The sequence below is a fragment of the Haemaphysalis longicornis genome, unplaced genomic scaffold (genome assembly GCF_048455015.1).
Source record: "Haemaphysalis longicornis isolate Haplotype H1 unplaced genomic scaffold, Haemaphysalis longicornis Haplotype H1 scaffold_2, whole genome shotgun sequence".
Lineage (NCBI taxonomy): Eukaryota > Metazoa > Arthropoda > Arachnida > Ixodida > Ixodidae > Haemaphysalis > Haemaphysalis longicornis.
The window spans coordinates 115,561,994-115,575,131 of NW_027526295.1; the positions used below are offsets into that span (position 1 = coordinate 115,561,994).

At 50.6% G+C, this 13,138-nt stretch overlaps 1 protein-coding gene across 1 annotated transcript in view; it reads left to right on the top strand.

Moving 5' to 3' along the window:
• Positions 1-3,379: 3,379 nt before the first annotated feature.
• The window catches only part of LOC144168238 (phospholipid-transporting ATPase ABCA3-like), a 64,217-nt gene continuing 54,458 nt past the window's right edge, over positions 3,380-13,138 (top strand). The window contains exons 1-3 of the mRNA XM_077697265.1: positions 3,380-3,389; positions 3,621-3,916; positions 5,704-5,949. Coding sequence (XP_077553391.1) covers positions 3,380-3,389; positions 3,621-3,916; positions 5,704-5,949 — 552 coding nt within the window. The remainder of the gene's footprint in view (positions 3,390-3,620; positions 3,917-5,703; positions 5,950-13,138) is intronic.

Below are 13,138 nucleotides of genomic sequence, written 5' to 3' on the forward strand. Positions count from 1 at the left end.
TGCCTCGGGATCGCGCAGGAAGGAGGAAGAGCAACCGGAAGCCAATGGCAGTGACGTTGCCGGCGGCCGACGATCGGCCGAATCAGGGGGCGCCTCGCCGTTGCGTCAGCCGCTGTCGCAGTTGCGTCAGCCGCGATCAGCTCGCTGCGGCGGCGCGCTCATCGGCTGATAAAGGCGATCTTCAAAAATTGTTTACAAATTATCCGTACAACTTATGGGGCTCACACATGGCTCAAAAATCCCCCGTTATGTGTTCTACCATACGAATGCATTTGATTGCTACCTTCACAAAGCTTTTCTGGGTCCCTTTAATGGTAGGAAGCTTTAACTGTTTCGGGACCGCCGGAAAAAGTGATGAAAAAGGGAGGTCGCGGTACAAATTTTTTATTACATTAAGCAAAGGCACCATCCTGCCTTAGCATATACCAAAATGCAGCTAATTATATGCTCTGTGACATACAATACCAAGTTTTACTTCAACACTGGCGATAGAACCATGAAAAAATCTGAAAGTAAGAACTTCGTAAAAAAACTACAGAAAAAGATAGAAAAAAGCGTAAATATAAAATATTAAAACATAATAAAATTATTTCAGGATATACAAAATCTAACACAATGCTTTGTTTCTTCATCGCAAAAGTTTGATGCGGCTAGGTGTAACTGGTTTTTTGTTTTGTGTGTGATCTTTTTGGCACTAAGGCCATGGCTCGTCGTCGCCCAGGTACACGCCGGGCTCTCGTCCCGGCGAAAACTTCATCCGTTTCTGCACTGGTGGCCGGAGATCACCACCATAGGTAGTTAACACCCTAGCGAACAAATATAAACCAGCCAGAACATATTTCGAGCGCACATATTTACTCCAGAGCCAATTGAAACCGAAACCAACACCCACCTTTGAGCGCGATTTGATGTTCAGGCTGATCGACACCCGAATCCTCACTCGAGCTGAAATCCAATCTCTAAAGCCACATTCCGACTCTTCACTGCCTCTCTCATCGTTCAAATCCACAGTAGAAGGCGAAGATGTGAGAGACGAGACGAGGCGGATTTCTTATCGCGCTCGCGCAAGTATGACGCCATGTTTGTTTACATTTGAAACTACTGCCCGTCAGAATAAAATATCTGACGCGTTGCCGCCTGGCGATAAAAAACGAAACTTCACAAAAGAGAAAACTCCAGTTTTCAAACTATCTCCTAGATGTCGCTAGGTGTTCCATTGAGCGAAAATGTGTATTCTGCAGGCTCGCAAAACCATCGATCATATGTGATCGAAGGCCTATGGAGCGGTCCCGAAAGAGTTAAGGCCCAATCCCATGTGCGGAGAACTACCCGTTTCCGCACGTGTTTTCCCTCTCTGCAAAACCGGTCTGGCAGCTTTCATGCGGGCTTCCGCCGGCTGCCGCACCGGTTTCTGAAGACGGAAAACGCGCGCAAAAACGCGTCGTTCTCAGCACATGTTTGGCCCTTAAAGGGACAAACAACCGATTTTTTCGCGTATATGTTCTCTAGCTCATATGAAAGCAAGCGTTTTATATAGCCTGGTAACTACAAGCAATTTCTAAACAAACTGGCGGAAATAATTTTAATTTGGCAGCAAACTTCCTGAAAACGGAAGGGTGGCGGTTCGTAGCGTCGAAACTTGGCACTACAATATGTGTCCCTGTCCCGTGACCTGCAAACCTAGCAGCTACTGTAACTGCCTAAATGTTGATTTAAGTATTGGAAACCTTTTAACACAAGTATTTGTACAAGCTTAAATTGTATATGTATTTTTTAGCATTATTTTGAAATTTTCTGAGACACGCCGCCCGCCGCCGCTAGATTGCTCTCAGTGCGGCTAACTGTTCCTCCATGCCCAGAATCAAGGGCAGCGTTCAGTAAACAGACTCAGTGAAGGAGCTTTGGCGGTTCTGCCTGAGGCAGAGGCGTTTGTTCTGCAAAAATATTTGATTTCAGTTTCCAAATACGCCAACGGCAGCTTAAAAAAAAAAAAAAAAAAAAAAAAAACGTCGCGCCCGGGGAGAATCGAACTTCCGCCTCCACAACGTGAAGCCAGATTCTACCTGTCGTCTATCCCAACAGATGGCGCATTCGTGCAAAATAGACCGTTGCATTAAAAAACACATAAAGAAACAGGAAAGCCTGCGATTCAAATTTTTTTAGCTGGGAACAAGTTTTTAAATATTGTTTTTTATTTCGCATACACACAAAAGTATGTTGATGAGCTACTCTGTCATGGTTGCCAGCATTAGTTTTGGGAGGGACACATACGGCTTGTAGATCAAAAAATTCGATTTAAAAAGTTCTAGGGCGTTATCAGCAAAACCGTTTCTCGTCACGGTGCTTTAAGTGATGCCCTTTCATTTGGGATAGAGAATATATACTCGACAAAAATCGGTTGTCTGTCCCTTTAAGGCTCCGAGAGAGAGATATATATTCTTGAATTTGGATTTAAGGGGAAAGATGGCCAAGGCCCATACGGCTTTGGCGACCGCAAGGCCTTGTGCGGTTAGATTCCTGCCCGCCAGTCCCGAGCTCCCCGATTCTTGTGCCCAGTGCTAAGGGGCGGGGTAGGGGGAAATGGGTCTTGTGGGGACTCCCAGAGCGAATTAAAATGAGTATCTCGTTGTTGGCAATGCCGACAGCGTATTGTGGGAAACGTGTGCGAGTGCGTGTGAATGTGAGTGTAGTTCTGGGGGGGAAGGAATGTGTTTATAGGAGGCGCCACATGTTGCCGGCAGCCTGCTTTAGCCGTGGGTCCGATCGGGGGTGCTGCCTGCGGAGGAGTCGGTACTGCTCGGTGAATTCTAGATATGCTAATGGTGCATAACAAAAAGGCGTTGGGGCACCGCTGTTAGGTGGAAGAGGGGGGGGGGTGCTGTGGTGCTCAGCCGTCCAGCTTGATGGTGGGCCCCTTCATTACTGCCTATGACGTTGTAGTCCGGGGTTCACGGCAGCGACACGGGTTGGGGGGAGGGCGCAGGGGTTTCTTCCGCAAGATTAGCAGTGCGACTTTACAGATGGCGCCATTGTCAAAGTGGCGGACTGCTTGTTGGAAGTCGGTGAGAATTTTCAAAGGGACGGGGTGGGGAGGCGGCCACTGCCTATTCCTCTGCTGTCGCAGGGGAGTGAGTGAGGATAGTTGAGCAAGTAGTTGGTGAATTGGCGAGTGAGGCGAGTACCACTGCAGTGAAGGCTTCCTTGGTAGTGTACGGCGCTGCGTCCATGTACACAGTGGTCCGAGGTTGGGTTGTGTCTGTTTTGATGTCTTGCTCTAGCTTGTCGTATGACCGAATGGAAGGTTGGTTGCACGGTTCGGGGCATTAGCCTGATCGTGAGGAGTTGACGTATGTCGTCAGGAATTACCTAGGGTGGGTCGATGGGTACGGGTGAGTTGAGTTCAATCCGTTGCAAGATATTTCGCCCCGGCAGGGTTTGAGACATTTGCGTATTTGGGCTGTTCAACTGCGCTTTTGTGAATACCCAGGGCGAAAGTCTTGTAGTCAGGTCGTGCAAGGTGCAGTAGCAGCTCGGCTCTGTATGCGAACACGCGTCGTTCTGCGCACATGTCTGGGCCTTAAAGACTTCAGAGAAACTGCACCATGCGGTAGATTTTCCAGACGTGCAGCCGCCTCCCGGTAAGACCAGGGCAACCGCCTCCAAGCCTCCCCACCCGGTGGCGTCCTCTATGCGGCAGCTGTTCATGGTGCTCTGGAAGAATATCTACCTGAAGCGGCTCAGCCGTCACCTTGTCACCACGGTGCTCGAGATCGTGCTCATGGTCGTGCTCCTGCTGGGTATACAAGATGACGCCGTCGTGCGCGAGCCGTTCCTGCGCAAGGGAGACACCATCTTCCGGCCCATACAACCCACCGTCTACTGGAACACGCAGAAGGATATGGCGGACATCACCACGGTAACACCTTGCCTGTTTGCGCGTGCTATACTCGTGGGGTTGCAGCAAAATGTTTCGGTCGATTCTCTGTTTGAAAGAGGTGCCATCATATCGGCATCGTTAACAGGTGAAGGCTGTGTTTGTGCGCCCAAAGCGCACTCGGTGGATACACATCAGCACACACACACATATACATACGCGCATCTATACGTACGTACGCACGCACATAGTTTTAGAAAGGAATAGTCTGCGTTTGTGGATGTACATCACCTTTCATCGAAAGGACCATGACACGCCGTGTCCAAATGACCCATAGTATTTCATTACATTAAATCATGCACTCCTGCGTCTAACGACGACGATAGCTGGACGCGAAGCTTCCTTGTGAGGGATTTCTTGGTTGTCGCATCAGTTTGGACTTTGACCTGGAGACCGTTTCGACTTTGAGTCGTTGTGCTGGGACTTTGAGTCGCACTCAGCTCGAACTTTTGATCGCTGCGGCTTTGAATTTGACCGTTCGCCGTTTGATTTCGCACGAAGGAAGCTTTGTGTTCAACCATCATCGTAGATAGACGGGCAGGTGATGACTTTTTGTGTCATTTTGCACGTCAATGCACCAACCTCCAAATCCAAACTGCTTCGGCCGTGTCAAGTTAGAGGAAGCGAATAAACGCACGCTTTATGTCCCCGGGAACCTAGGTTCGACTCTTATCACTGAAAGCGCTTTTAACAGCGAAGAAGTTGAGCGTTTGAGCAAACCGTTTGTGTATGATGTCCGCAGTTTTGAAAATACAAAGAAAATGCAGAGCGCTCGTGCACGCGTAGCTCGATCGCCCGTTCGTCAAGCTAAGCGTATTCACGTAGGGAGATTGGACAATATTGGTTCAAAAAAAAAAAAAAAAAAAAAAACTCCAGCGTTCGCAGTGTCGTGGCAACAGTTGCTCGGAACTAGAAAGACACGTTCAACGGTCACATGAGGGCCATCGAAGTTAGTGGTGTTAAGTGAGAAAACAATAGACAATAACAACAAAACCATCACGTTTCCTGTTGCCGGTAATACAATTCAAGCGAACCTTTAAATTCATACACATCAAAACTTGCAAAAACATAATCTGGAAGTTGAATAAAATATTTTATAAGGAAAAACGAACGTTTGATTCCTTGTAGACAAGCACAAAAGGGCCTGATTGGGTAATTTGACTAAATCGAATACCTTGTTTTGGGGAAAGTGGGAACTGTGTGCAACGTTGTGAAATTATACATTGTATGTGTGTAGTGTTCTATGTACAATGTCAAAAAAGTGAACGGTAACGAAGATATTACTGGTACCTGCGTATAATTAGAATTATCATTTTGATGCTGAAATCAATGCTAATTGAACTCCATCGATACAAAATTTTTCCAACTCATTTCTCTTGCACTGTTTTGGTCGCTTCCAGGCAAGCTATTGTACTGCCACAATGCAGACAGGCAGCTGTGAGCGTTTTTCTTATTTGGGTGGAAAACAAAACGCCCGCCTGCGGTAGATATCAGAGGACGTTGAAAATTACCAGTCGCTATAAATTGATGCGCTGCTCTCCACTACGGCGTGCCTCATAGCCCAAGTGGAGACATACGAAATTGAAATTCATGAAATAAAATATATAGAGTGAAAATACTGAGAAAAAATAAACTCGACTAACCCTGAGGAGAGTTCCGACCGATTTATTGCGCTGTTATTCAGCGCGTCGACATAGTGAGCACAGACTATTGGAATCTTCGCTGCACCTTTTTGAAAGCGTGTTGCGTGTTTCTGTTTGTGGCTGCAGGTGTATTTCGCGCCAGACAAAAACCCGTACACGGCACAGCTGACGCGGGCCGCCATGAAGCAGCTGGGCGTGCCTGCCGTGATCGCTCTGGCGTCAGGCACGATGCTGCGAGAGACCATGCGCAAAGCGAACAAGCTTCCCGCCCGCACCGTCGGGATCCTGTACAAAGACGTCAATCAATCCCACACCGTACCTGTCAGCCTACATGTCAGCTTCTACGGGGGAATTCTGCCATTCGACGTCAATGTAAGGACCACTGGGCAGCCTTCAACACGCCTCCTTTGGAGCCTTGTCGCAATCCTCAACAGTCTTCGTTGTTACTCTAGCCACCCTTTTGATAATCTCCCCATGCATGTATCTAAAAAACACAAACAAACAAACCCCCTTTATTAAGAAAGAAGTGGTTAAAAGGCGAAGCTCTCTCTAATTTAACCTGGATATAAGTCCGACATAGAAACTGCTTCGACGGTGCCGTAATGGCCCAGTGTGATGGGCGTCAGGTTCATAACGCGAGCGACCCAGGCTAAATTTTAATCAGGGGTGTATTTTTTTTTTTTGACGCGTTCATTGTGCTAGTTGGCTTTCCTGCTGCGCGTTTTGGCGTAATGATGGACGTCATAAGGGAGGCATAGAAAGGTGCGCTTTAAAAAGACCTTGAGAATAACTAAGCCCTTTTGATCACTTGTGAATGCGAAAGCGTTAAGGACCGCTTGAATGTCGCTGCAGGCTCCTTAGAAGTTTGAGCTGCGAGTAACGTTTTCCAGTTTTTAATTCGCAAGCATTGAAGAGCCTATTGAGCAACAGGCCACCATGGGGGCGGCCGTTGCGATAACTGGCCCTCACGCAACTGGGAATCGATCCACAGCAGCCGTAAAGTTTCTCACTGGCTTAACTAGAATGAAGTCTCTCTCTGCGGTGTCGACGCGGTTTTGCGAAAACACTCCATACCTGCAAGGACGCCACCATAGTGTGTAAATTGGCCGGAAGTTTGGCGTGGCATGACATTTCCGGCAAGGGCTTTATGGCTCCGCAAAAAAAGTTTTTTCTTAGAAAAATTGCTTAAGCAAGTTTGTTGGTAGAGAAATTGCTGAAGCAATTTACAGATCACAAAGAACTGCTTTTTATTCCGCTGAAAGTTTGAAATAAATGACGAATTTTATAAGAATAAAAATATTAAGCGCTTAGCGCTATTTTCCCCCAAAATTTCCTGGCCATCATTATTGCATTTAGAAGCTGGCTGTGTTACACCTAGCGGAGTATGTCCTTGATTTGAATAATGATGTGGCAAGCATCAATCATTTGAATTGCTTTTCGTGTCATTTTTTCACAAAAAAAATCAGTTTTCAGCCTACGCAAGGCTCCTGACTCGTCAGTATATATTTAGCTTATTTACAAATCGTCTGCGCTCACGAAAAACTGCGAAAATAACGTGGATTGTTTTTTTTTGTGTTTGCCTAAAATTCTAGTAAATAGGCGCTTATTTTCAGCTTAGCAGCTTTTCACGCACACTGTAATTTCGGAAAGGGTCTGGTAAGCGTCTCACACTGTGAGTTTTGATGCGGCCGTGACTTGGGTTGCCGGGGTGTAATAGGATATTGTCACGAAGCCAATGACGACACAGTTGTCTTGAAGGAGAAACAAGTTTATTGGAGCGAACTTGTGCTCCCCTAACAACTCAAAAGAATACAGAGGCGGCGAAGCAGCGGTCAACAAAGTGACTTGCGTCGGCGAGCGTCGCAGAATCGAATACCCCGGCGTCTGCTCTGCCGGCTTTTTATCTTTCGGCGCGCGTGGTTCTGGAACCGTCGATTCGCATCGAGAACATTGTAGATCCAAGAAGATTATTCCGGGCTGTTCACGTCAGAGCGAAACAGTCTACTTATCTGAATGTGATAGCCCGTGCGGCATAAAAGTAAAGAATGTAAGACGCGCTTCGTTTGGAACGCAGATAACAAAGCCGGGCGTGGACCGGCAGTAAAAACAAACAATAAATAAACAAACCCATACACGGTTCGCGGCATTACCCACCCTCTAACAGTGCATCGACCCGATGCTGAAATAAAACACAGTCCGAACGAATAAAAATAAGAGTTCGTCATCGTCTGTAGAAAGGTTTTAAGCGAACCACGTGGACGACTTCGGGCCGCGTGTTTCGTCGTGATGTGCCGGAGTCACCATCGGGGATCACTTCGTAGGTAAGTTGGCCAACACGTCGTAGAATCTTGTAGGGTCCGAAATATCGTCGCAGAAGTTTCTCACTCAGTCCGCGTCGTCTGATGGGAGTCCAAACCCACACACGATCCCCTGGGTGGTACTCGGCGGCTCGCCGTCGGAGGTTGTAGCGGCCGGCATCCACCAGCTGCTGGTCCGTTATACGAACTCGAGCGAGCTGGCGGGCCTCCTCCGCACGCTGAAGGCATCCTTGGACGTCGGCGTCCAGGTCGCCGTCTTCTACGTGAGGTAGCATGGCGTCGAGCATTGTAGTCGGCAGTCTTCCGTAGACGAGCTCGAACGGTGTTGTCTGCGTGGTTTCTTGGATAGCCGTGTTGTACGCAAACGTGACATACGGGAGCACTTCGTCCCAAGTCTTGTGTTCAACGTCGACGTACATGGACAGCATATCCGCAATCGTCTTGTTCAAACGTTCCGTTAGTCCGTTCGTTTGGGGGTAGTACGCCGTCGTTCTTCGGTGATCCGTGTTGCTGTAGCGTAAGATTCCTTGCATGAGCGCCGAAGTAAAGGCCGTTCCACGGTCCGTGATGAGGACTTCAGGAGCTCCATGTCGCAGCACAACTTGTCGTATGAAAAACTTGGCGACTTCTTGTGCAGTCCCCCTCGAAAGAGCGGCGGTCTCCGCGTAGCGCGTCATGTAGTCTGTTGTTACGACAATCCACTTGTTCTCGGATCGTGACGTAGGGAACGGGCCCAGAAGGTCCATTCCAATCTGTTGGAAGGGTCTTGATGGGACGGCGATCGGCTGCAGAAGTCCGGCGGGTCTCGTCGGTGGCGTTTTTCGTCGCTGACAGTCACGGCAGCTCCGGACGTAGTGGGTGACGTCGGATGTAAGGCGGGGCCAGTAGTACTTCACCTTGATTTTTCCAGTTGTGCGGGCTGTGCCGAGATGTCCGGAAGACGGGTCGTCGTGGCACGCTTCAAAAATTTCGTCACGAAGGTCTGCGGGGATGACAAGAAGGTAACTCGTTCTCCTTCCGGAGCTGAAATTCTTCGTCACGAGGATGGAGTTTCTCAGGCTGAAGGCTGGTAAGCTGCGTTTGAATGTTCTAGGTACGGTGGCGTTGCACCCCTCGAGGTAGTCAATCATGACGCGTAACTCGGGGTCGGCACGCTGCTGAGCGGCTAGGTCGCTCTCCATCACGATTCCGAAGAACGCGCTGTCTTCATCAGAGTCTTGTGCTGGTGGGTCGACGGGGGCGCGGGACAGGCAGTCGGCGTCGGAGTGTTTCCTGCCGGATTTATAAACGACTGTAACGTCGAACTCCTGCAGGCGCAAGCTCCACCGTCCAAGACGGCCAGAGGGGTCCTTCAAATTGGCGAGCCAACACAGCGCGTGGTGGTCTGTCACAACCTTGAATGGTCTTCCATACACGTATGGGCGAAATTTTGAAATCGCCCATATAATTGCCAGGCACTCTTTCTCAGAGGCAGAATAGTTTTTCTCCTACTTCGACAGACCACGGCTGGCATAGGCGATTACCTTTTCGCACCCGCTTTGTTTTTGGACGAGGACGGCACCCAAGCCTATATCACTGGCATCCGTGTGTATTTCCGTTTCGGCGTTTTCGTCGAAATGAACGAGCACGGGCGGGCTTTGCAGGTGTTTTTTAGCTCTCCGAATGCTTTTTCTTGGTCGTTGTCCCAGCTGAAAGGGGTGCTATCTTTCGTCAAGCGCGTGAGCGGCTTTGCAATGCGTGCGAAGTTTGCGACGAAGCGCCGGTAGTATGCGCACAGTCCGAGAAATCTTCGCACGCCCTTCTTGTCTTTCGGCCTTGGGAAGTTCGCAACGGCTGAAGTTTTTGCTGGGTCAGGTAGGACTCCCGCGGCGTTGACGACGTGGCCCAAGAACTTGAGTTCCTCGTACGCGAAACGGCACTTTTCAGGCTTCAGCGTTAGCCCCGACGTACGAATGGCCTCGAGTACAGACTCCAACCTCGCGAGGTGTTCGTCGAAAGTCCGGGCGAATACGACAACGTCGTGGAGGTATACGAGGCAGGTGTGCCACTTCAGGCCATCTAGCACCGTGTCCATGACTCGTTGAAACGTTGCTGGCGCCGTGCACAGCCCGAAAGGCACCACCTTGAACTCGTATAGGCCGTCTGGGGTTATAAATGCAGTCTTCTCTCGGTCTCTCTCGTCCACTTCAATTTTCCAGTAGCCGGTCTTCAGATCCATCGATGAGAAGTACTTCGCATGGCAGAGGTCGTCGAGGGCGTCATCGATTCGTGGCAGGGGGTAGACGTCCTTTTTGGTGATTTTGTTTAGTCGCCGGTAGTCAACGCAGAACCTTAATGTGCCGTCTTTTTTCTTCACGAGTACGACCGGCGCAGCCCACGAACTTTTCGATGGCTGTATTATGTCGTCGCTGAGCATGTCGTCGACTTGAGTCCGGATGGCTTCCCGCTCGTGTGAAGAGACGCGGTACGGTGACTGTTGGGTAGGTCGGGCTCCGTCTTCGGTTATAATTCGGTGCTTCGCTAGGGGTGTCTGACGTAATTTTGAGTTTGCCGAAAAACACTCGCTGTAGCGACGGAGCAAATCCAGTAATCTGTCCCGATTTTCTTGCGGCAGCGCCGGGGTCACGTCGAAAGGTTGCGGCGGCTTGGAAGCATCTGCGCGTGCGCATTCAAAGTTAGCGACCGCGATCACATGACTTGCTTTTTGCGTTTCTTCGAGGAACGTAATTGCAGCGCCCTTGTTTAGATGCTGGTACTCCTCGGTGAAATTGGTGACCAAAACATGGGATTTGCATTGCTTGAAGCGCGCAATGCCTCTTGCGACGGAGACACCGCGGTTGAGAAGCAACCTTTGGTCACCCTCTACGATAGCGTCGATGTTAGGAGCAGCATCCTCACAGTAGACGGCGATCATCAAGCTTGCGCGGGGTGGCAGGGTGACGTGATCGTCGGCGATCCTTACAGCAGCACGGTGATCGGGGTTCAGTGGCGGCGTCGTAGAGTGATCAGAGGAAAAAGTTATCGACTTGGTCTGGAGATCAATTATTGCGCCGTAGTCCGTCAAAAAGTCCATTCCGAGTATTACGTCGCGGGAGCAGTTAGGTAAAATTACGAACGCAGCAGGGTACGTGATGCCGTCTACGGTGACGCGGGATGTGCACGTTCCACTTGGCGTTACGAGATGGCCTCCTGCTGTGCGTATATGCGGACCGTCCCATCTTGTCGTAACTTTCTTCAGCTTTGACGCGAATGACCCGCTCATCACCGAGTAGTCGGCTCCCGTGTCCATGAGGGCGACTACGTCAAAGCCGTCGATGGACAACTGGACGTCGGACGCTGCTTCCTCGAGTTCCGGGTGCGTCGGGGCGTCGCATCTCGGCTTGTGCGTGTTGACGGTCGGGTACTGTGCGTCGTCGTTGTCGTCGTCTCAGCGGCAGGTTTGGTCATGTCAAGTACGCGTCGCGCCATGTGGTTGTCGTTGTGTTCAGGAGTCACGTCAGGGTTAGGTCGGGTCGTCGGGATGAGGGCATGTCGTAAGTCACAGTCTTCGGCGAATCTTTGCGTCGTTGGAGGGTTTTCGGTTTTCCGCCGTTGTCCAACTTTACATCCAGAAGTTGCCGCCTTTAGTTCCCCCGCGTGGGCTGGGGGACCTTCCACGTGCGAAGTCAGCACTGCTACGGCGGTACGGCGAATGGTACGGGTAGGGCGACGGCGAACCGTTGAAACGGGCTGGTCCACGGCTGGTGTTGGACAGGTATTCTTCAATGTCAGATAGGCGCTGGCCGGGTTGGGGGCGTGGTGCGTCGACGGAGAAACCACGAAGTCCGAGTCTCTTGTATGGGCAGCGACGGTAGACATGGTCGGCCTCTCCGCAGTGGTAGCACAGAGGACGATTATCCGGTGTTCGCCATACGTCAGTCTTCCTCGGCGTCTGGTTTCGTACTACAGGGGGTCGGGCGGGCGACAGTGGGCGGCGGTAGGGCGGGGCCTCTTGGCGACGTGTTGGAACAGGGCGGTGTCGACGAACAGCCGCGGAGTAGGTCATAGCCTCTGGCTCACGGGGTGCTTCGGACGGCATAGAATTTCCCAAAGCCTGCTGTACTTCTTCCCGGATCACGTCAGTCAGCGAAGCGACTTGAGGGTGTGGCGTCGTCGTCGGGAAAAGTTTCCGCAGCTCCTCCCTAACCACTGCACTGATGGTGTCGTGTAGTGAGTCAGAGTTAATAGCGCCGGTACCAATCGTCTCCGAAACCAGCGAATTGATTGGGCGGTTGTACTGCCTCGTTCGGATTTCGAGCGTCTTCTCCATCGCGGCGGCCTCAGACACGAATTCGTACACGGTCTTGGGGGGGTTGCGAACAAGGCACGCGAAGAGCTCTTGCTTCACACCTCGCATCAGAAACCTTAGTTTCTTTTCTTCGTCATTTCTGGGTCCGCACGGCGAAAAAGTCGCTTCATCTCCTCGACGAAGATCATGACCCCTTCGTTGGGGTGCTGCGTTCGAGTTTCCAGCAAAAGCGCTGCGTGTTCTTTTCTGACCACGGTAGTGAAGGTCTTCAGGAACTCGCTTTTGAACTGAGCCCAGTTTGTCAAGGAACTCTCGTGGTTCCCGAAGCAAATGCGAGCCGAATCTTCCAAGTAAAAGAAGAACGTTTCTGCGTCGTCCCACCTGTTGAATTTCCGGACGCGCTCCAGTTTCTCCAACCATTCTTCTGGGTCTTCTGCGGGGGCTCCTCGGAATGATGGCGGATCCCGTGGCTGCTGCAGAACGACGGGACGATCGGCTTGGTTGACCATGGTGCTGGTTGCGACGTCTTTCTTCTTCGGTTTCTCCGGTAGCAGACCGAACTCGGGTGGTACATCTTGCCGGCGGAGGCTGGCTCTTGTTGGACTGGCTTGGTGGCTTTCAGAGGTTGTAGTGGGCATGAAGGGTGCTACCCAGCACCTCCACCAGATGTCACAAAGCCAATGACGACACAGATGTCTTGAAGGAGAAACAAGTTTATTGGAGCGAACTTGTGCTCCCCTAACAACTCAAAAGAATACAGAGGCGGCGAAGCAGCGGCCAACAAAGTGATTTGCGTCGGCGAGCGTCGCAGAATCGAATACCCCGGCGGCTGCTCTGCCGGCTTTTTATCTTTCGGCGCGCGTGGTTCTGGAACCGTCGATTCGCATCGAGAACATTGTAGATCCAAGAAGATTATTCCGGGCTGTTCACGTTAGAGCGAAGCAGTCTACTTATC